Source organism: Lepeophtheirus salmonis, chromosome 5 (genome assembly GCF_016086655.4).
Source record: "Lepeophtheirus salmonis chromosome 5, UVic_Lsal_1.4, whole genome shotgun sequence".
NCBI classification, from domain to species: Eukaryota; Metazoa; Arthropoda; class Copepoda; order Siphonostomatoida; family Caligidae; genus Lepeophtheirus; species Lepeophtheirus salmonis.
In genome coordinates, this window is record NC_052135.2 from 12,015,260 (window position 1) to 12,038,939 (window position 23,680).

General features: G+C 32.0%; 4 protein-coding genes across 4 annotated transcripts; 2 read left to right on the forward strand and 2 right to left on the reverse strand.

Moving 5' to 3' along the window:
* Positions 1-14,553: 14,553 nt before the first annotated feature.
* Positions 14,554-15,386, forward strand: LOC121118410 (histone H1, sperm). The gene has a single exon (XM_040712990.2). It carries the CDS (start codon positions 14,554-14,556, stop codon positions 15,079-15,081), a length of 528 nt encoding a protein of 175 aa, XP_040568924.1. The 3' UTR covers positions 15,082-15,386.
* Positions 15,387-15,689: 303 nt separating this feature from the next.
* LOC121118411 (histone H3) lies at positions 15,690-16,195 on the reverse strand. The gene has a single exon (XM_040712991.2). It carries the CDS (start codon positions 16,159-16,161, stop codon positions 15,751-15,753), a length of 411 nt encoding a protein of 136 aa, XP_040568925.1. The 5' UTR covers positions 16,162-16,195; the 3' UTR covers positions 15,690-15,750.
* A 2,358-nt stretch (positions 16,196-18,553) lies between these two features.
* LOC139905336 (histone H4) lies at positions 18,554-19,982 on the forward strand. Its single transcript, XM_071888245.1, has one exon. It carries the CDS (start codon positions 18,589-18,591, stop codon positions 18,898-18,900), a length of 312 nt encoding a protein of 103 aa, XP_071744346.1. The 5' UTR covers positions 18,554-18,588; the 3' UTR covers positions 18,901-19,982.
* A 2,748-nt stretch (positions 19,983-22,730) lies between these two features.
* On the reverse strand, positions 22,731-23,430 carry LOC139905555 (uncharacterized). Its single transcript, XM_071888960.1, has 3 exons — positions 23,268-23,430; positions 22,981-23,180; positions 22,731-22,916 (listed from the first exon to the last, which is right to left on the reverse strand). The coding sequence occupies exons 1-3, from the start codon at positions 23,428-23,430 to the stop codon at positions 22,731-22,733; spliced, it is 549 nt and encodes a 182-aa protein (XP_071745061.1).
* Between the last annotated feature and the right edge of the window lie 250 nt (positions 23,431-23,680).

Genomic DNA, 23,680 nt, shown 5'->3' on the forward strand with positions numbered 1-23,680 from the left:
CGTTACGGACGTTACTTATCGACACAGCTATATTGATATAAGATCATAAGATTATAAAATGTATTTATAAATAAATATACTAATTGGTAGAAATATTACTTTATGGAATGCATCTTATGAATGGAGTAAGGAGCTAATAATGATTATTTCTTCTTCTTTTCAAGGAGGGGGGGGGCAATTGAGAGGCACGTTGAAGTGGGCTGTTAGCACGTCTGTGTTCAGCCGACAGGGAATTGTCCGCACTGCTGCCGATTTTGCCAAGGTCGCTACAATGTGATGCCCAAACATCCCCATCGAATAGATTACTCCTGAGAGCTTCACAGACATACAGGAGCTGGAAGGCAAGTGGAAGGATATTGCCACCCTTCATGGCACACAGGGAGTGTCTCATCCCGAGGTTGTGGCATGGGGACATATCAAACATAGGATGCACTCTACTGCTAGGAATCATACCTACACTTTTTTCTCTCTTCAAACCACCAGAACCACAAAAAGACGACACAGGAACCGAAATTCAGTTCCTACGAATAAATGAGTGTTGTTGGTTCCATTAATTTTGATTTTCACATTTAAAATATGATTTTATGTTTTGTTATTAATATGCTTTAAGGCCTAGCTTTTTAGCTCGTAAAAAAAATCAATAAATAAAACCAAATAATAAATCCCTGAGTGAGAGAGTGATAATGTGTATGGATATATGTATTTGGTTGATAGTTGTGTGTGTGATAGAACTATGTGATTCTGCAGGAAAGAATGGAAAGATAGGCCAACATTAAATATGTGACACTCACTTATCAGCAGCTTTCTCCATAACTTTCTTCACCAAGTGAACAGTTCGCAGTTTCCAGCAGAGGGCTGCGTTCTCTCTGTTTGGCTGACAAGCAATATTCTTAAACTAAGCAATACAATTAAACAAAAGTCGGCCCTTCAGACGGGTTTGACCCTTTAAATGGGCAACTGAAGTTAAACATATGTGGGTAAATCCCTGTTAATGATAGTTTTTTTTTGTCTATTACTACAAACGTGTAACATCTGTAACGCAAAAATGTAACATCAGTAACGGCAATGGTTTCTGATTTTTTTTTTTAAAGGGAAAAAAAAGTTTTTCTAAATATGATATTGGGGTACATCAAACCCCCTCCCTACAAATAATAATTAACATTGTTAGTCTTTGAAAGATAAATTCACAGTGTTTTCATCATGTGTTCAGTGAGTCCAAAAACCTTGTCCATTTCCATAACATTCGTAACGCTGGGTATGTTGTCACTCCTCTCAAAATCCAAAGGTTCAAAACATTTCATATTGCAGCTTATTTTTATCCCAATAAATGTTACTAAAATATGTATATTCAATTTTCTAATTTAAATCATTAGTATGTTAATGTTAAGCTTAGTTTCCAAATTTATATCTGAATGTAACGTCCATAAATCTGGAATTGCCCCTATCATTGAAATAAAATCACAACAATCCTCCTTACCGTATCTCCTCTCGCACGCTATCTCTTCCTTACAGTTTAAGTGTTTAATTTCAAATATGGCACGAACAAACTAAAAAATATGCATTATCCACCAGGGGTGTTACTGTCGCTTGGCCTAATATCAGGCTGGATCTTTTAAGATTACGTCAACTGTTCTCTAACGCCAGTGTATTTTTTAGCTATTTTAATAATATTTCATCCTTACAAATTGCAATATTGCAGTATTTGTAAGTTATAAGATAGTTATTAATTATCATTATAATTTATACCAATGAATTCTTAGATAAGGAAGGGAAGACTCTCGCAACCATTCAAAGCAAGTCTACCAAGTAAGATTCATTTTCACTTCACGGAGGAAATTTGACTACACTGTCAACTGTTTAAGTATAAGTTCATCCAAGTAATGGGAAAACTTTTGTGTCACGCCTGGATGCCTTAGTGGCTACAGGCTAACTAAGTCTGAGGAGAAGGATCCTCCTCTCACCAAAAGACGTTTCCATATTTTTCAAAGGATAAGAAATTACGAAGTCTATGGACCAAAGGTCTCTCTTTTAACAATTAGCCATTAGGAGCCTTTAAAATATTCAGCTATATGTGACTCGCATATTTTATTTTTCGACTATAAAATTCAATCTGAGGATTGGAACAACTATCCACGTAATGATACCTCTATTTGATTCATTTGCTTCACTACGACGTCAAAAAACCTCAAGAGGTTTGAATCCCTTAGTAAATGAAGACATTTTATTGACTAGAATGTGATGCAGAGCCAGAGACTCGGAGGAGTGGGGCTTGAGATTATAATTCCTTGAAATAGATACGCTGGCAATTTTTATGAGTTCTTGGATGAGAAGTGTGGTCCTACTACAAGAGACGAATACCCTTCACTTTATTTTCTGAAATATTAATGTCTTAAATCCCAAAACACAGAGTAGATGACGAAGATGGATAAAACTGATGATATAATTAAAAATAGAAAGATGTAAAATTTAATTTTAAAATTTCTTATGAAATGACGTCATTAGGCATCATTGGTATTTTTCTATCCTTGCCATTATAATATTAATTATTCAAACGGTTCTAGGGCTCCTAACACCCCCCTTGGACGACTATCACCGTCAATTTCAATCTTTTATCGAGTCCTCAGATTCATTTATAACTAAATAAAGACATTTCAAGCCCATAATTATAATATAAAGTTTATAGTGTAAATTATTTTCTTTAGTTCATTATAAATTACCTGTAGAGGCAAAGTCAAGTCACGAGTCTTTGATAGTAAGATCAAGTCGAATTGCAGGTTTCCAATCATATTTACCACCTAATACATTTGTCAATTAATACTTTGAACCTTCAAAAGTTCCAATCGTGGTGGGTACAAAGTTGGATTTTCTATTTTATCCGTCTCTTCTAATACAAAGTTTTAATATATTTCATCAAATATGAGATATGAATGATATGCATCCATGTCAGTATTATGAAACTTTTCATTAAGAATATGCCGTTGATAATCCTTAAGAAGATTTGGGAAGATTCTATTTGACTTTTGTAATGTTGAAATAATACATATATTAAAAATTAGATATAATTCCCTATTTAAATATTTAATTTTGATAGTCATGACTATTAATTCTATTTACCGTATTTAATTAGTTATCTGAAAATCCCTTATCTAACATTTATCATAATATCATGGATATTCTCCTTCAAAAATCGATATTTAAATTCATCATATAAAATAAACTTCTAAAACTTCATTTTTTGTCATGGGATTAAGTACAAATATTTATGGAAGCTTATATGTCATGCCTATGGCGAAATAATTTGGCTAAGTAGCAATTTTAGTTGAAAAATATTTTTATTTTAGAATTAAAATTTTGATGATTTATAGAATTAAAGAATAACACAGGGGAACACTCCTTTTGTTCAAACGAATTCAAGAAAACAAAGGAATTTATCTTTGTGTGCAGAATCCAATAAAATCTATTTAAAAAATATGAATCTCCAGGGATTTTTGTTTCATTTTGTATTTTTTAAGTGATCGCATTTTGAAATATTAAAATTATCTACTCATCGTGAATTAATCGCTGTTTCGATCCTGGTATCTCATTTCCAAGGAAGGAGTTCACTTTATTGCCTTATGAGGTCTGGTGGTTTTCCTCGGATGAATTCTGTTTCCTTCGTCCCTCTTAGAATTCGGAATTCGAATTCGAACGTCTCTTGAGATGGATGATCAAGTTTGAAGTATATTCTTGCAATTGCCTCGATCTTCCTTTAAGGAGGTATGACTTCATGAAATTGGCATTGAAAAAGGACGAAAATATGACGAAAATGTCGACTATTTAATAATACTCCCCCATAAAAAATGGGATCACTACAAAATGGAACAAAAATTCCTGGAAATGCATATTTTTTTAAATTATTCATTGAATATTTTTCTATAATATATGCCTTGATATTCCTCATCACTATTTATTATGAAGTTATAAGGGTCTAAGGAAGAGTGTTGTTTTTCATCATTATAATCATAGAAAACACTTTTACATAAGTTTTATTAACTTTTAATTTGGGGATTGTTTTAAGAGTAAAAATGACTCTGAACGATAATAGTCCCAAATTAATATAGCCCCAAATATTTCAGAATTCAGATGACTGAGAGAAAAGCTGAGATCAGTTTTGGATTCTGGGCTCATAGATAAATTCGATCATCTTTACAAAATCCCTCCCCCCTCTTATGTTTCCCCTGTGTAACAAAGACATCTTTTACCGAGTCCAACAAGGACTTACAATTTTAACTCCACAACAAATCCTGAGGGTAACGCTCTATCCTTTATGAGCACGCAAAAATGTTCAATCAAGTTTTGAATATAATTGAATCTAATTAAGAAAGGATTTTCACTACTCAGGAATTAAATAATAATGACAACTGCCAAAGAAAAGAAAATTCATTATTTATATTACAAATTAACGGCCTAGCTCAAAAAAACCTGGATTTACATCATTGGCTATGAACAATGATGTAAGGAAAGAGCAAGTTTGATTTTTTTTTCTTGTGTACTCAAGAGGAAAACAAGAGAGTAAATAATAATATATATGATTACATTAATATTCAAAGAATAAACATAACTTCGTAAATCATGAATATAAAGTTGTAGTAAATGCGCTTTTTTAAATAATAAAAGACACTTTGAAAAAGTTCAAGATCTACTTTCATTTCTCCTGTGATTCTACGTAGATATGATATTGAGGGAAGACAAAGCAATCTTGACGTAATCAATTCCCGATATAAAGAAGGAGATAGCCTTTGCCAAATTGATGAAGTTCCAAGAAGAAATGAGGAATAGTGACGATTACTTGGGGGTATAATTGCCAAGAGGATTTGCTCTATAAAAAAGGATATCTGAAATTGAAGCGTTTCATCATTCATGAAAAATCATATATCCTCTAATTTATTTAAAGTTGACTTTAGAACAATATGGTTGGATTTAATTACTAGGGTGGCCCATATTTTGGGAATGTCTAGATCCTCATCTAATTAAATGAAGGTGAGAGTGTTCTTATAAATTTATAATTATAAATTCTTCGGGAATTACTTCATTTTGAATCTTTTTAACACCTTCATCCAGAGTATTGAAATTATTCTGCATCAAAAAATTTTGATTCCGTTTATTCTGAAGTATCTGACTCCTTTCATGCCTTCATGAAAAAGTACTCACGGCGTTACCTTACTTTATCCAATGTATTTTGTTGTCAGCTGTCGATTCCCTCTTCTCCCTTGATACGTCATGACTATTTCATAATTTATTATTTTTCATAAATACCAAGGTACTGTATTGTAAAGGTGTGTCGCTCACGACTTTTATAATCTGACAGAAGTTTTGCATCCCATTTTAATGACGTCACATATGTGTGGAAGACCTAACTTGTATTTTACTCTAAGATTACAAGGAATCTAACTCAAAATCTAAGATTTTCTACTTGCAAACTGGGCCTGGCACAATATAAAGGGGGATTTACATTTTATTTTCATACTATACCCTTGTAGGTATGATAAATAAAAAAAATAGGTGAAAATCTATCTACTTTATGAATATAATCGGATAGACAACTATTAGTATTAGTTGCCTTATAGTTGTAAGTTTGAAAAACTGCATCTAATCATTTGTGAATATTTTTTAATTTTCTTTGGATAGAGGATATACACCATTATCTTAATATTAGGTATAGTTTTATAATAAAAAAAAACAATAATTCTATCGAAGAAATCAATTATAAATTAAATATAAGTTAATATTATTTTTTCTTAACATGAAACGCTCATGGGAAAAAAATAAATTATAACTACATCTTAATTTATTATTTATGTTGATACAGAGTTTATTTTGCTAAGAGAACTGAAGCATTGAATAAGCCTTCTGATTTTTACTTATCTCTCCAGAAAGAGATATATATTATAGTAAAAATTGGAATGATACTTGGGAAATCAAATTTTCTAATGATTTTTCCATTTTTATATAGCTTGCAATAGTTTGTAATACAGACCAATAATAGTTCTACAACTAATAATAGGAAGGACTTTGAAATTTTTACTCGCCTGACAATAACAAAATAGCATTTGCATGTCCAAAGTAACACCAAATTAATCAATAAGATAAAATAAATAAATAACGGAGAACTCATCAATAGGGAATGTTAATTTTGAAAAATATCATGGAAACTTTATTATTTTTTTAATCAATAAAAAAATATTCGTATTGTTACATTCTAACTATTGTTTTCAGTAAAACAACTTATAATTATCTAGTAAAGAAAACATTTAATAGTTTATTTATTCGTGTTGAATATTCCAATTTGGCTATTTAGAAAAAGATTCCCGACTTAATAAGTTTAGGAATTTCTATGACATTCAGATATTTAAATATAAGTCTACAGAAGTTAAGAAGTTTGTTATATATTTTGTAAAACACATAATCACTTAACAGCTCTGAATAACTTTTCATATGTAATAACAGAGTAGAATATACTTTCCAGACCAAAATATCGTGAAAAGAGAAGCACATTATCTTTACCAGTCTAGAATCATGTTCCACTTATTTCCAATCCCAAGTGACTCAGTACTCAGTAGTAATAAAGCAACCATGCTTGAGCTTAAAGTGTCCAGGTTATATAATTACCCATATGGAGCGTATATCACGAAGTCCAAATTATAAATGAAATTCAATATGATTGAGATGAGTGATTTCTGCGTTATATACATCCAGGAAACTGAAGCACTCTTATTAATGGAATAGTTTTCTTAGAGTTGACTTTCAATAATTTCAAAGAAGGAGCTGTGGCTGGAGGATGAGAACTCTCTCTGGTCCTCACTGGGTATCTCAGTCAATTATTCTGTAGTTTTATGGAACTCTTTAGTTCTTAAATGTAGAAGTATACGATGATTCCGAGGAAGATCTGAAGGAATTTATGTAACTTATCGTGTACTATTGATATTTTTTTTCCAAAAAATATCAATAGTACATGAGTTATACATAGTTAGGCCAGGGATTAAAATGTGTGGAAAGATGATCAATTCAGAAGCTTCAAACAAACAGCACAAGTTATGGGTATTCTTAAGCGCTTTTGAAATTGTATAAATGAGAACTCTAATACTATGTACGTCCAAAAGAAAGACGATTCTTTAAAACCAATTTCTGTATATGAGCGGGAACAAATTGATTTCTTGATTAAGTTTGCAGAATGGAATTAAAAAAATGGGAGACACTCTCAAAGAAAAAAGGAGGTGGTTTATCTTCAGAGACATTTCATGCCGCCAATCAAACATCCATAGGACTTTATATTATTTCATTAAAAATAAAGTTAAGTTTATTTTTCTTCGTACAATTAATTCGGACCCAATAGAAAGGCGTTCTGGGTGGTATAGACAACTTGCTGGTGGAAATTACTATATCAGTTGTCTACAGTTTTTTTAGGCTGAAAAACAAATTCGTGTTAGCTTACTTTTATTATCAATATCATCAATTGCATCAATTTTAGTCGGTAAAAAAGGAGTCTAATTATGCAAGTGAAGAACATTTATCAGCCTTATGTCTTCCAATTCTACAATGAAATTAGATTCACTTAAAGTTTTCGAGCTGTTCATTTATTTTGTATGTCGGTATATCACCCATTCTAGTTTAAAAACGTCAAATCAGGATTGCTGCACCAAGTTCTTATCTTCGGGCGGAGATATTACTTTATCAATAGATGAATTGGGTAAATATCAAGAAGTAGACTCATTTGTTATTGAAATTAATAGAGGTGGTTTAAAAAAGCCCAGTGATGTAATGTATCTTCTTGGAGGACATCTCTATGAACTGTTACAACATATTTTTTCAAATAAAGAAAGGCGAAAGGTTATTTTATCTATGGCTACTCCAAGAAATGTTTTTTTTTTTTTTTTTGTAAAAGGTGTATGAAGATTTTTTACTTCTAATCAAACTACAGCATGGTTTGAAATATCTTCATGCAGTAATAATAATCTTCTTAGCAGCACTTTCTTTAATTAAATTGCATCAAAAATGTTTAATATGTTAGCAAAAAAAAAAATTGTGTCTGAAGCAAACAGCCATCTTCATGTAAATAAAAATAGTAAAAGTGCTTGCAAAAATTATTCTAATACTAAAATAAATTCAAAGCTGAAATCAGATCGAATAGTGAATTAGCTCCTTTTTTTCTTCAATGTCATTTGTATATTGTACATAGTATAATTGTTTCATTATAAAATTAAGTTAAATTAAAATTATGTGTTAAGTTGTCAATAAAAAAAATTTAATTTATAGTAGTTTAAAAAGGTTAAGTAATGACTTATGAGTAGTTAAAGTTTCAATTTACTACATTTACTTAAATAATATGAAAAATCAATTTGCACTCTAGTAAAAATAGCCCATGCCAAAAGAATATGTCGTTCTATATTCATTTCAGTGTTCCCTGAACTAGATATTGAGTGACGATTTATTTTTTTATGATATACAGAGTAAAAAATAATGCATTAAAAAGAAACACCAAAACTTAGTTGGTACCTCTGAGAATTTAAGAATGTTTTGGAGAGGAGTAGCTTAGTTGTCATTACAAACACTGGATTAGCTGTAAACAGCTCTTAGAGTGTAGTATAGAAAGTTAACACAATTCCTACCCTGTATCTATTGTGAAGTTATTCCCAAGAATTACTTTGGAGTGGATCCTAAACTATAGTCTTAGTCCAACAAGGACTTTTACCATAACCATAATTATAACCTTCCAACCAATGTCGTATTGTTAAGAATGGTTACAATCCATTATCTCACTTCTTTTTTATCAAGGTTGAATGACAATCCTAGATCATGTTTGTCCTAAAATGGTAAAACTCTCAATAAAGGTATGAGAAAAGTAGACGATATGGATCCATGATATTACAATATTAAACTTCCATATCCTCTAAATATTGAAATCGTCTTCTTAATTACAAAATTATTATTATCAAGAATCGGATTCAATATTATGTAGGACGTCAAAGATCAAATTCATCGTCATCATCAAAACCCCCTAAAAAACGACAACTCATATTGTTTAAATGTATAATTGTGATGGATATTACCGAAGTTTGACTAAAAATGAAATAAAAATTATATCAAATTTAAAAATAGAAACTTATATCAAATTTAAAAATAGAAACTTATATCAAATTTAAAAATAGAAACTTATATTAAATTTATAGTATGTCTATCATAAGTAATATTCAAGCCTTTAGAAAATTCGCATTTCAACAGCATAAGAAAAACTGTATTGACAATAATACTTTGAAGCTTTATTTAAAGTATAAAATTGAATCCAATCCTGATGCTTCTAATTTTAAGTCAGATATGAACAAGATGCATGTCTCCTGCCATGTCTCACTCCATATTGATAGACATCCAAATTTTGTAAAATTTATAAGACTTTATACTGGCAAATTTTTCATAATTTATTATCCAAGATTAACTTAAAAATTAGTTTAATTTATTTTAATTATAGCCATAAGCCTAATTCAACAGTTTATATAGTCTACAAATCAATATTTTACTATAGTCTGGATATAACTTATAACCAATATGTTTTTAGTCCTATTGATGTTTATTAATATGATGCATATGATAAATATGTGGAAAAATAGATGTTTTTAAACAGCTAATATATTTATTTTTTTCCATATTAACCTTAAAGAGGGGAAATTAATTCAAAAATATATATATATATCGAATACGAATACATATTAAAATTTTAAACAGTAAATTCACTTCAAGTTGTAATACTATTTAAATAAAGAAAATAATGTTAGTTACTAATATAATACTATAGTACTGAAATGTTGCAATTGCTAAAGGAATAAGGATTATGTTTAAGCTTAAATCTCAAAGGATATGCCATCTAGTAATCATGAAAGAGTATTATGCTAAAGAGTTCGAAACTGCCAAAGATCAGCATCTACTCCGCCACATTAACTTCTGCCTAGTCAATGAGAGCCGATTACAATTCAAAAGCAAGAAGAAATGTCGATGGAAATATCCCCCTTTCAAGGGTGCACAAAAGAAGTTTGGTTAGGAATTCTTTCTCTGTACTTTCTCCCTATCACACTCGAAGCTGAAAATACTGCCAGAAAAAAACTGAATGTTTATGTAGCCCTACCCCTGAAGTCACCCATCAACCATCCAACACGATCTCCAGTGTTCTACTGCAAAAGGTACGAGAGCACATTGAATCCTTCCCTTGTGTCGAATCACATTATTGCCGTAGCACAGCCCCGCGCAAATATTTGGACAGAAGTATCTCTGTACCGAGAATATACAGCCTGTATCAGAAGAAGATGGCGGGTTAAAGTCTCCCTACACTAAAACAGTGGAAGAACAACCAAATATTTACTACTGAATACAACATCGGGTTTCATAAGCCTAAGAGTGATCTGCGTTATAAGTGTACGGAGTTCGATGTCATACCTGAGACTTCAAAAACAGATGTCATTAAATCTAAGCACAAAAAAACATGTCGACGACAAGGATGAAGCAGCTAATTTCAGGAAATTTGCCAAAGCTAACAATGACCAGAAAACTCTTGTAATCAGCTTTGATTTTGTTTTTTGTTTTTTTGCTCTACATTCCACACATGTCTCTTCAGCTTTTTATAAGCGAAAACTCAACTGCTACAATCTAACAGCTATGGTAGCAAGAACTAAAGTTGCATTTTTGGCTGTTTGGGTGGACACCACTTATGGACGATCTGGGAATTATCGGAGTGCACTTACTCATCTTCTAAATAACATCTTACCAAAGTATCCCAATGCAGAAAACATGATACTTTGGTCTGATTCTTGCGTGGCTCAAAATCGAAACCAAATTCTGAGCTTTGCCCTTCAGTTATTTATCGAGTCGAAAAGTAAGATCAAATCTATCATTCACCGTTACTGTGACCCTGGACATTCAAATATCCAGGATTTTGATAACTTACACTCTAATATCGAGTGTGCTCTGTGTCACAAAGAGATCCACTCACTAGTCTCACTTGTCCGCCTTTTTAAGTTAATCAAATCTTCACGTCAGGATATGTACGTGGTAATGCTCCGACCAAACGATTTTTTTTATTATAAAGCTTAGTGTGCGGGAGCTCCCATGTATGAAAAAATTGGATATACTGTAGTTAAGGATTTGGAGATAAACAAAGATCGAAAACAATCTGTATCGAGTGTCAAAGTATTGAAAACCTATCGAGCGAGAGTAAACCTCATCAAAACACTGTCCCAACTCAAGAGCCGTCAACGTGCAAAATGTTATCAAAGAAAAAAGCTGACAACATCAGATCGTTAATACGATTCATGAACGAGGCTGATAAAGTTGTCATGGAAAAAATCATATATAATTATGTAGCTCGTTGATACTGATATGATTTCATAATGAACTTCATTGTACTACACTGAGTGTTCATGACTGAGTAAAATGAAGCTACATTATTTGTCAAAAATTGTTTTGAAAATCAATAAGAGGTCAAAGTAAATCCTCACTAAATCCAAGCTACTTTATGTATTTAAATTTGATTTAAAGCGAAAATATACAAGGGGATGGCTGTCGCATAAAAACTACGCTGAAATAACAGTACTGAATAGAATCAAGCCAAAAAGGTCCGGAAATTAATCCCGGCACATATAATTGTTTCGCAGTGAGTAGCAATTTATTTGACGATGCACTAACAGATAAACTGATTTTATTCTAAATATCAAAAGAAACTGTGGGATGAAACAGGCTATGTGATTTTAATTAATCCTTATTTAAGCCTATTATCATGCAATAACTACATAATAATTATACACATTATTTGGCAAGGCTGTATACAAATTTAAAAAATACTTTTTTTGTGAACAAGAACTTGCGATATTGCTTACTAAATCTTTAAATACTATTATCTCATTTTTTTTAAATTGCCAGATAACCTATTTTCATTCTAAGGCAACGAATTGTAATTCTTTGAAATTTATAGCAAAATGGTATTTTTTGACTATTATTTAAAATATTAAAGAATCGGAATCAGCATGATTGATTTTTTTGGAATCGTCTCATCACTATTTTATGCACCTCTAGTGATATATATAAAGGTAGGTTTGAAAAGATATGGGGATAAGCATCTTCTTTTTAAATGTTTCGAGAAAAAGCTGTAGTCTTTCTTTTCACCTTCCTTCGAGTATGAGAGTTTCGACTCTCTTTAATCAAATCTTCTTCATTAAAATGTTTACAGCAAATAACGGAATATTTTAATGGCTTCTAACTTTATTCTCAGTGTACTCTTCGAATTCATATGTCGTTTGCAGGGATTTTGTTTGGAAATTTATGAAACGATATTTTTGCGAATAATCATTTAACTATTACACTTTGCCACACAGCACATTTTCAATATTTTAGTTATTTAATTTTTATTTATATAATTAGAAATGTATTAGGCACTAAACAGTAAACAATTTCAAACAATCACAATAATTCATTAAATGAAAATGTTGTCATTCTTACTAAGTAAAGTTCAAACTTAGATGATTAGAAAAAATTACAACTACGCTAAATATAATCTTATAATTGTACAAGATTCATATGATTTTACCCAGTAGAATTGGTCATCCAAAATGATATGCATCTAAGGCAGTATTTTGAAACTGTCCATTACAAATATGCCGTTGATATTACTTGAGAAGATTTGGGATAATTCTATTTGACTATAGTAATGTTGAAACATATATATTAAAAATTAGATAAAATTAACCTATTAATTTTGGATATGCACGACTCTTTTTCGCCGTATTTAAGGAGTTATCCGAAAATCCCTTCTCACACATTTATTGTAACATCACGTACATACTTGTTCAATATAATCGATTCCTAAATTCATCGTATAAATTAACTTAATAAAACTCAATTTTTTGATATACGATTACGGAAATTAGATTATGAATTATTAGAAATACTTATTGTATATAATATGTCATACATATGGCCAAACAATCAGACTAAGTATCTATTTTAATTGAAAAATGTTTAAATTTAAATTTTAGTATAACATTTTGATGATTTATAGAACTCACAATTACTTTCCTATTGAAACTAGAAAGAGTAATTGCTCAACAACCGCTCCAAACAACCATAACATTCATTTATTACTATGGCCCTCTATCAAATACTAACTAAACTTCTCAATAATAACGATACAAAAGGACAAGGTGGAGGGAAAGGGTACAGGAAGTAGTTGGTCGGAGATTAAGGGACGAGGAGTAGTTTGTCCGAGGGTAGGAGCCCTGTTCCCGAACAAAATATATTTTCACTTCCAAATGTTTCTGTATGAGAAGTTTTGTGTTATTGATATATTCAAAAGTTGCGTGAATATTAAATAATGTAATTATAATTTTTTATTGCTATTTTTGTTATAACTTTTTTCTCGCACATGGGGATTAGGAAATCTATGACTTAAACATTGGTACTGACGATTTCTTTAGTCGTAAACTAAAAAATGAGTTATACATTTTCGGAAATGCAAACTATATTTATTATATTTTTATACAAATAATAAATACTTTTTAATAATATGATTTTATATAACAAATATTTACCATTTACTTTTAAAAAAGTTTGCAAAAATGATATTTGTATCTAATTGACGTTTATGTCTTGTTGAATATGCCTAATTTTCTTAAGATAGTTCAGAATCTTCAGGTGTGTTACTTATGGGATAAATACACGGATTTGGTGTTATTTTAGAATAAGTATTATGCTTCACATTCAAATTGTCTCAAGATTAAAAAAAACATAATAATAACTGGGCTATTCTAGTGAAGATCTGTGAGTTTAATAAATAAATTATGGGTTCTTAAGTAGTAGATAAAGTATGATGAAAATGAAGATTGAGCTTTGGATAAGGTGCAGAGTTATAAATGCTCAATTGTCGTAGATCCCTGAAAAGAAATTGGCATTTTAATAGCAATATTTACACTCAAGATTTTGAAACACATATTACTCTTATAGTTGATTTGTAGAAAAAATGGAAGACTGTTTATTAAGTATCACATTGACTTGAAAATGACGTATGGATACAAGAACCTGATTTTGGATTATTATTTAGAGAAGCGACGAAATATTTCTGTGGTATTGGGCGAGTACAGGTTGAATGAATAAATTTATGGTAGTTGAATGACCATTTCTAATTAGTTATGTCAGTGTTAAATTGCTCTTAAACAGACGAGTTATTTTTGGAATTTCATAATTTTTACTGGATATTCGGAGCATTGAATGTGTACTAAAAAAAAGATGACATTGTCTTGTATGGTCAGGTATTGCAATCTTAAAAATCAATTTGAAGAGTTTTAGGCGGCAAAATCCAGAGAAAAAATCAACTTTTAGACGATGATGCCATCTTTGTGGTAGAGGGGAAATTTTCCTGGAAGCGCGCGCGCTTGTTAATGAACGTGTCTGCCCAAAAGTTTATGTTTGGCCGGATATAAGAAGCATAAACATATCAGCTGGGTGCGTCATTAATAGTAAGTTCACACTCGCATTAACAACATGTCACCTGCTACTCCCAAAAAAACCTCCTCTAAGGTATCAAAGGATGGATCCAAGGCGCCTCCATCCTCCATGATGGTCAAATCCGCCATCAGGAAGTTGGCCGAACGCAAGGGTTCTTCCCTTGCAGCCATCAAGAAGTACATCTCTGCTCACTACAAGGTAGATATGGTCAAAAGAGCTCCTTTCATCTGCAAAGCCATCCGGTCTGCCGTCGAGAAGGGTGAATTGGTTCAAACCAAGGGTAAAGGTGCCTCTGGAACGTTCAAGCTTCCTGTTGCAAAGAAAAGTAAGGATACAAAGACCGATGTAATGCCCAAATCCACTAAGAAACCAACCGTAAAGAAAGCTAGTAAAGCTAAAGCGCCCGTTAAAAAGACTCCTAAGAAGAAGACAGTCAAGTCTAAGACCCCCAAGAAGGCAACCAAATCTAAGGCAAAATCACCAAAGAAGTCTCCTACAAAAAAAGCCGTTAGTAAAGCTTCAGTGAAGAAGACAACCAAAAGAACAGCCTCCAAGAAGGCTTAATTCCTCTCTGAGGTTATTATAAATCTTAACACCGGCTCCTTTCGGAGCCACCAAAACCTTTTGTTTATGAGAATTCTCCCTATTCGCTTGTTCTGACATTGTTAATTCTTTTAATTGCGTTGTGGTAGAAATAGGTCAACTTTGCCGCCAAAATATTTTATTTTAGTCCTACCAAAATACGCCCTCTAGTTTCGTTAACCCTCCATTTCAGAAAGGAGGATTACATTATTTACAATTCATACTGCCAATATAATATATATATCAAGAATCTACGCAATAAAATTTTTATCATTCCAACATAAAAATATTAATAATTCCAAGTAACATCACATTGTTACATTTGAGAACTTTTTCCAAATTATTATTATCGTGGGGATCAAGTGATATTTCTTTTCATTATTATTATTAGCCGCTCTTGACCCAGAGTGTGGTGTATAGCAATATTACGCCACCTTGATAAAGGAGTTTTGCAACGGGAGGAAATATTCCTTAGTGCATCGTATTATAAGATATGGTTTTAGTGCCCTAACAAACATATCAAGCTCCTCTCATCTTCCAATACATTATAAATCACAGCTTTATAGAGTAAATCTTAATTCGAAAAAAAGTGGTGGCCCTTAGAAGGGCCGGTTTGTAAAAACTTTGGGTTCAAGTCATACAAGGATAAACTTAAGCACGTTCACCACGGATACGGCGGGCGAGCTGGATATCCTTGGGCATGATAGTGACACGCTTGGCGTGAATGGCGCACAAGTTGGTATCTTCGAAAAGACCAACAAGATAAGCTTCTGAGGCCTCTTGAAGAGCCATGACAGCAGAGGACTGGAAACGCAAGTCAGTCTTGAAATCTTGAGCGATCTCACGGACCAAACGCTGGAAGGGCAATTTACGGATAAGTAGCTCAGTAGACTTTTGGTATCTACGGATCTCACGGAGAGCGACAGTTCCGGGTCTATATCTGTGGGGCTTCTTGACTCCTCCGGTGGCAGGAGCAGACTTGCGAGCTGCCTTTGTGGCAAGCTGCTTACGGGGAGCTTTTCCTCCAGTAGATTTGCGAGCGGTTTGCTTAGTACGGGCCATGTTTACCAATTCAGTCAAATTATGAAATGATCACGAATTCTCGCTTACACAAACTTTAAATACTTTAAAAATCCGCGCGCTCTTAATCTAGATACACATCTACTGCTGGCTACTCCTAACCCCACACCAAGACATCAGGGCTAATAAAGCAAGCAGATGTCAGGGAATTTCTCTCTCTTTCCTCCTCTCCCTCCAACATTTTTTTTTTGAAGGGAGCCTCAGCTTCCTCCTCTCATTTCAATATATGGGGGCCAGAAATGAAAAAGAAAAGAAAAAGAGCGGCAAAAACTATCAGAGATATAAAACTTCAAATCATACTTATCTATTTTTGAATTAATTATAAATTTCTTTCTCAATTTATGTGCACTGCATCTAAGGTAAAAAGATAAGAGAAATTCGCAACTTATAAGTACCTTTGGAAATCTCCTGATATGATCTACACCAATAAAAATCTTATTTCGATCAGTTAAGCATTGATCAATTCGACATTCTTAGGGTTGTGAGAACAGAATTCAGACTTTCATGATAGAATATTGAGGAATCCTAGGTCCAAATTCCTTTTTTATATCGTATTTAAATTAGCTCTACTCAAAGAATAGAGTGTTTTCACTCAGGTGATCAATTGCACACTAATTGAGGAAATCGCCATCTTGGGGGCTCAAAATTGATATTTTAACTACATAAAATCGGTATATTTCCAATACATTTTCATTAATCCTCGTGAACCGCATTTACAAATTTAAAATACCTAACATTTGCATTGAATACTACTTTCTGCTATAAAAATCCTCAAAATGCCTTGATTTGACCGAAAAGTATCTTATTCCTTATATTGTAAGTGTTATAATTTGTATCGATAATATGACAATAAGATTGTGTAACGATCTAATAACACATTATTCATACATATTATGTAATAAAACTAGGGAATAGAGAGATTTTTATAAATATAGACAGCAAAGATTTTTTATCCCATTTTGCCAACTATTATGTAGTTCCTCACTAATGGGTTTTCATTGTTGATAAACTTGTTTGGCCAATATCAAGAGTGAAAATGCTCTGTAGCTGTTGGAGAAATCAACTAGATTTTTACTTTCATTCATAGATATGATGAAGTTGTATAGGAATCTAGAAATTAATTGAATTCATCAAAAGTACATATCATTACCAGAGCTGCAGAGTCGGTGCCCTTTTTGGTGGAGTCGGAAAATTTGTAACGACTCTGACTGTAAAATTGTTATAATTTAGGGAACAAGGCTTATTTATAATCGAAGGCTTATATTGAGAATTAGTTAAGCTATTTTCTAAATGAATGAAACTGATTAAATTACCTAATTTATAAGTTTACTTCACAAATTTCAAACGTGCTCTATAGTCCATGCAATTCCGTTTAAAGTATAAATTATTATATATGGTAGAGCATAGCCACTGGCCCTGCTATGTCATTAAATTAGACTTGCGAAGAAGTGTAACATCAAGTTAAATATCTTATATCCCTAATATTTTCTTTATAAATAGCACAATTATTTACTACATATAACTAATAACTACCTATAGCTATAAATTAAATATATATAGACTCAATAGAATTTATATTGACTATAAAGTATATTATTAAAAAATTATAATGTGTGTCGGAATCATGGATCCGGGCATTTTATGTAACGAATCCGAAGCACTCCATACTTGTACATTATACCATGGAATACGTTGCAAACTTTTAGTGTCAATCATTATTTTTAAATGCATACTTTTGACTCATGTATTTACTATTTAGTGTCGTCTCAAGTCAACAATTCCAAACTGAAAAAAATTTATATTTCGATTCACTTGAACATAATTCCATGTATCCTGTTTACCCTCGACTATTATTGTATTTTGTGCATCAAAGGAGTCATCACAAAAATTAAATTTGAAGTACTATCTTGCATCTACATATACTTTGATTTTTAAAAAATGATTAAAACAAAATACAAAGAAAAACTTGAATTCCTTTGGGCCAGGAAGAAAACTTTTCCATATCCTGAAATTAGAGTTAATTAGATACAAGTTACTCAATTTTGAGAGTTTGGGAGTCGTAAATAAGTTATAGGAGGATGTTTAAATTAAAATAGATCAAATGGACCCATTGATATTCTAAAGGGAACTTAATTATAAAATTCCTCACTTTCTGAGATTTAACTCTTAACCAAATATTAAAGGCAAATTTCTCCATTCCATAAAAACATATTCTAGGTAGAATTATGGAAAAGATAAAAAAAAACCGCGTAAATTCTATAGCGTGGCGTCTTCCTTTGTTTTCATTTTCCCCCGTTTTTTCCTTCTCTCGCTTTTTTTTTCTTTTTCCATTTTTTTCCTTTTTGAGTGAACGCTATATAAACTCCCTTCTTTACCGGTTTGAGCATCAGTTACTATATCTCTGCAATCATGACTGGACGTGGAAAAGGTGGTAAAGGATTAGGAAAGGGAGGCGCCAAGCGTCATCGTAAAGTTCTTCGTGATAATATCCAAGGTATTACCAAACCAGCCATTCGTCGTTTGGCTCGCCGTGGTGGTGTTAAGCGTATCTCTGGCTTAATTTATGAGGAGACCCGTGGTGTCCTCAAGGTTTTCCTAGAGAATGTCATCCGTGACGCTGTTACCTACACTGAACACGCCAAGAGGAAGACTGTAACTGCCATGGATGTCGTCTACGCTCTTAAGAGACAAGGACGTACCCTCTACGGATTTGGAGGTTAAGCTACCTCTTTATTTAATCTCCTCATGGATGTTTCTTTGGTACAATTAAGTACAAAACAGGTCCTTTTAAGGGCCACCAAAATCTCCATTCAAGGTCATTCTTTAGCTTGTTCATTGTAATAATCTCATCCACATTGATGAGGTTAATAATATTTGTTTCTGGTCAGTTTTACGTTCATTATACGCCATATCTATTATTCCCTCCTAATTAATGCATAGATGTGGCAGGGCACAATTTGTCGGATCCGTTAATATTTACGAGATAAGACGAGGAAAGCGGTTACTGCCTGCACTTTTTCTAATTTCTTGTCATTATTTGTTGATAATACAAGGCAACATAGAATAGCTATACCTGTTCTACATGACTAGTATTTGTGAACTTCAGCTAAAGAAGTAAAGAAAAATACAAACAAATTTGTTGAAAGAGCCTATAACCCTATTCACTTATTACGGTTCTCATAACTTAGCTTGAAATCGAATGGAGATATACATTCACAGTCTTAGAAACACAACTCTGAGCATTCGAGTCTCTTGAGTGACTACGTAATGCAGCTTTTTCCGTACTCTGTGTGAGAAAGAAGGTTTACGAAGAAACAAAGAACCATCGTTCTTATCCTTCTATTTAGATTCCAGATTGCTCCAACTGTACTGAGCTTTACAGTCTTCCTCGCTTACGTATCTCATTTCCTCGTACTCTCCTACGACCCGACCTTTGAGTGCCACCCCAAGTGGTTTGCTTCTCGACATCCAACCTCCTCTTCTTCCAAAACATCCTGGATCATTACGATGTAAAATTCTGAAATCTAAATGAGTCTTTTCAAATACAAACAATCCCTCATGTCGAATTATAATAGATAACGGATATAATACTTATTCCATTCGATCGAATCCATAGAGATATAATGTCTCTATGAACGAATAACTGTCGTGTTTGTTTATTGTTTAATTTATTCAAAGTACTACAATGGTAAAAGATTCGAACTACAGTGTTGTGTTCATATATGTGTCAATAATGAATATTAACTTTTGAAGCATCATCATAATTAAATGAATCAATAAATTATTAATTAATGAACACTTAATTATTGCAATTTGTGACAAATAATTAAACATATTATCTTTTAATTTTGGAGTAACATGAATGGTAATCATAATTACATAGTATTGGAGCATGAATCATCATCAAATATGTTTATTATATAATTCGGCAAAATTGCTTTTGGCAATGTGCCCTAGAACCTTTTAATTCATAATATTTATTTTACGCAAATAAAAGTTAATTTTTCAATGTGTTAAATGAAATTATTATAATTTTTGTCCTCGAAGGACAATGTGGGAGTTAAAAGAATACCATTGAGGTTTTAATTATTTTTATTTGTTCAAATAATACCCAGACAATCATATTAATATTTTGATACATTTTAACTATTGTTTTCAATCAAACAAACTTATAATTAGCTCGTATGGCACACACTTAGTAATTTATTTATTTTTGTAAAGATTGAAGATCTTCGAGAGAGTAGTATACCAATATGATTACTGGCAATTTAGCTGTTAAGATGAAGATTTCTGAGTCTATAAGTTTGGAAATTGCAAGGGCATTCAGATATTACAATATAAATCTATTAAAGTTAAGAAGTAACTTGTATTTTTTAAAGCAAATAGTCACATAACAGTTCCTAATAACTATTTATATGTAATACCAAAACAGAATAATGCTTTGTAGATCAAAATATGGAGAAAAGAGGACCATATTATCTATTATCTCTATTATAGAACCTATTATAGAGATAATCTTATAAAAATATTAAATGATGAGTTTATAATAATCTCAAAACAATTAAAAAGGCTATTACCACTTTAGAAGGGAGATTCCCTTTACTTGAAGGCATGACTATTGTTAAAAAGCGTCGATATCAAACTAGAGCCATTCAAAGCCAAATTAAATAAATTTTTAGATGAAAAATAAGGTCGTGTTTATCAGTAAATAGTGTCAGGAACATGCTAATTATAAAATGGAATATTGAAATATAAGATTCGTAAGAGTAAATATTTAATATGTAGGATATATAATATAGCTGTGTCATCTCCTGTATATGTATCTCTAGTGAATAAACGAATATTGAAGAGATCACATGACGCAATCGGCAGGATCCACATCAAATAATTATAAAATCGTCAACCCATCAATCTCACGACGATAGTTTGTCAACGAAGAATCCTACTCCAACTTGTTCTATTCTACGTGAAGATCCAATAAAGGAGGACAATTAGTCGAAAGATATTTAAGAACTAGAAAAAAATAGATAAGGCTCTTTTCATTTGATATAGTATTTCCAATTTATTTTAAATATAATATTATTTATTTCGTAAAATATGAAATGTCTATTTACGTTTAAATACTTATTAAGGATATACGCATTGTAAAAGGTTGGGAGACCGATATACACTAATCAAATTTGTTACGGATATTTCTTGTATGGATGTTTTTTTGTAAGACTCTTCTGAGTCTTCAGGTTATTTGATATTGATTATTTTCGTTTGATTTAATTTAAAATTCAACTTATTATATTAATATAGAGGATATATCCAAGCTCAGAAAAATGTGATGTTGATATAGGACCATAATAGCAAGGAATGATACACTTATTCAACAATTCTTGGCTGAGAAGGGGAACATTCATAGAATTGAAATTGCTTTAGAGTCAGAGCTATGGATGATAAGCGAAGAAATATTGTACTTTTATGAAGAATATAAAGCTGAATTTAATGCTAAGATTGAGATGGATGTGTTCCTTACTGGATCTTTTAGTCGATTATTCTATCATTTCATAGAACTCTAGGGTTTTTATGTGTAGAAGTATACGATGATTCTGTAGAAGATCTGGAGGAATTTATGTATTCTTGAGCATAGATGCAATTATTCACGCGGTCAGAAGTCACTATCACATATCTTGATGTGAAGAGGCATCTGCACAATGTGATTCTTCCATTATAGGCAATGAGGTTTGGAGGACTTTTTCAAGTTTCACCTCCAAAAAAGGAAAGCTTGCGACAAAATCTTTCACCGAACACTAAACAAATCCATAATTGTTTACTTAGATCACAAATTACGGGTTTCAGTGAACGATCGGATAAGTCCTTGTATTTCCGCGTTCATGAATCATCACTTTTTAATTAGAATTAATTCTTTTTCTTCTACAATTGTTAATTCATAAAATAATTATTCATTTGAAAGGTTGTAATAACGAGGTTGCGTGGATCGTGTCTATCCAGATGTTAAATAATCTACGACCTACCTTAAGATTGCTTGATGACTGCCATGTAGGCTTTCAATTATAGATTTTCTTAAGGATTTAGGAACGACTATTCTTTTACCGTATATAATAAGTCCATCCTGTATATATTCATCCTGTTCCAGAAATTTATATTGTGAGGGAAACTTTCTGCCTATTTGAAAACAGTTTATTAATGGCTGAAATTCCTCATCCTTCTCTTCTGCCATCTTTCTCAGCTCGAACGAAGCCTCTGTCTTGAACCTGATAACATTTTGAATTGAATTTTTCATGATTGTCCTCACTGCTGATATCATCTCCTTTTCTTCTATTAAATCCTCTCCCGTGGGTGTCTTCACAGGTGATCTTGACAATGGATCAGGTACAAAGTGAGTAGACCCTTTTTTCACAAAATCTTGAATACAAATGAGGTAGTTTTCTCTTTTAGTCTAAGAACTCCAGGATTCTCTATTTTATAAAGTGTTTGAGAATTAAGAATGCTTAAAAGGGGTTGGAGGTCAACTTGTAAAATGAAATTTTTCCTAATAAATAATGTTAGAGTTCTTTCATTGCAAATGCAACTCCAAAAAGCTCTAATCCGACCATCGCATAACTATATTTAGTTTCATAGATGAATCTTGAGCCGGCTTTGATTAGATTCCAATCTTCACCATGTTTTTGCTGTAAGACAAATTCTAATCCATAATTTCTCGAAGCATCCGTTAGAAGTCGAGTTTCTTTCTGAGTGTCAAAGATTGATAAGACTACATGTAATTTGTAGCAATTCTTTTATACGCCTGAATGCCTCTTCATGATTGGGATTTAATATAAATTGTGCATGTTTCCTTAAGAGACCTCGTATAGGTATAGTATTCATACCCAACTCTTTTACAAATCCTCCTAATTGATTATCCATACAAAGAAATCTTCTCAATTCTATAATATTCCTCGGAGTAAGATACTCTTGAATTGCTTTGATTTTCTTATCGTCCGTTGCTATTCCATCTTTAGAATTATTTGATCCAATGTAGTCAACATTCTCTTTTGCAAATTGGAATTTCTATTTTTTTAGAGTAATTCCAGCTTCTCTACATCTTGATATCCTTTCCTTGACATATTTAAAATGACACTCCATGTTTCGACTTGAAACTATAATGTCAGTTCTTAGTTCCTCAACATTTTCCAATCTTTCAAAAGCTTCATCACCCACACAATCCGAAATGTCCTGTGCGCACTTTAATCCCATTGGGCACATTTTGAACTGATATCTGTCCCAGGGTGTTATAAAGCACGTAAGAGGTCGACTGTTTTCCTCGAGTTTTAACTGAAAGTAAATCCTTTTTTGTATTGGCTACGGTCAAAATTTGAGCATCTATTGAAATGTCATCTACAGCTTGTTCTGGAGTTTTTATGGGGTAGAAAAACTATCTTTAAGTTGAACATATGTGTTTAGCATTATATTTTGTGAAACACACGATATTTAACATTACATTACAAGTGTAAGC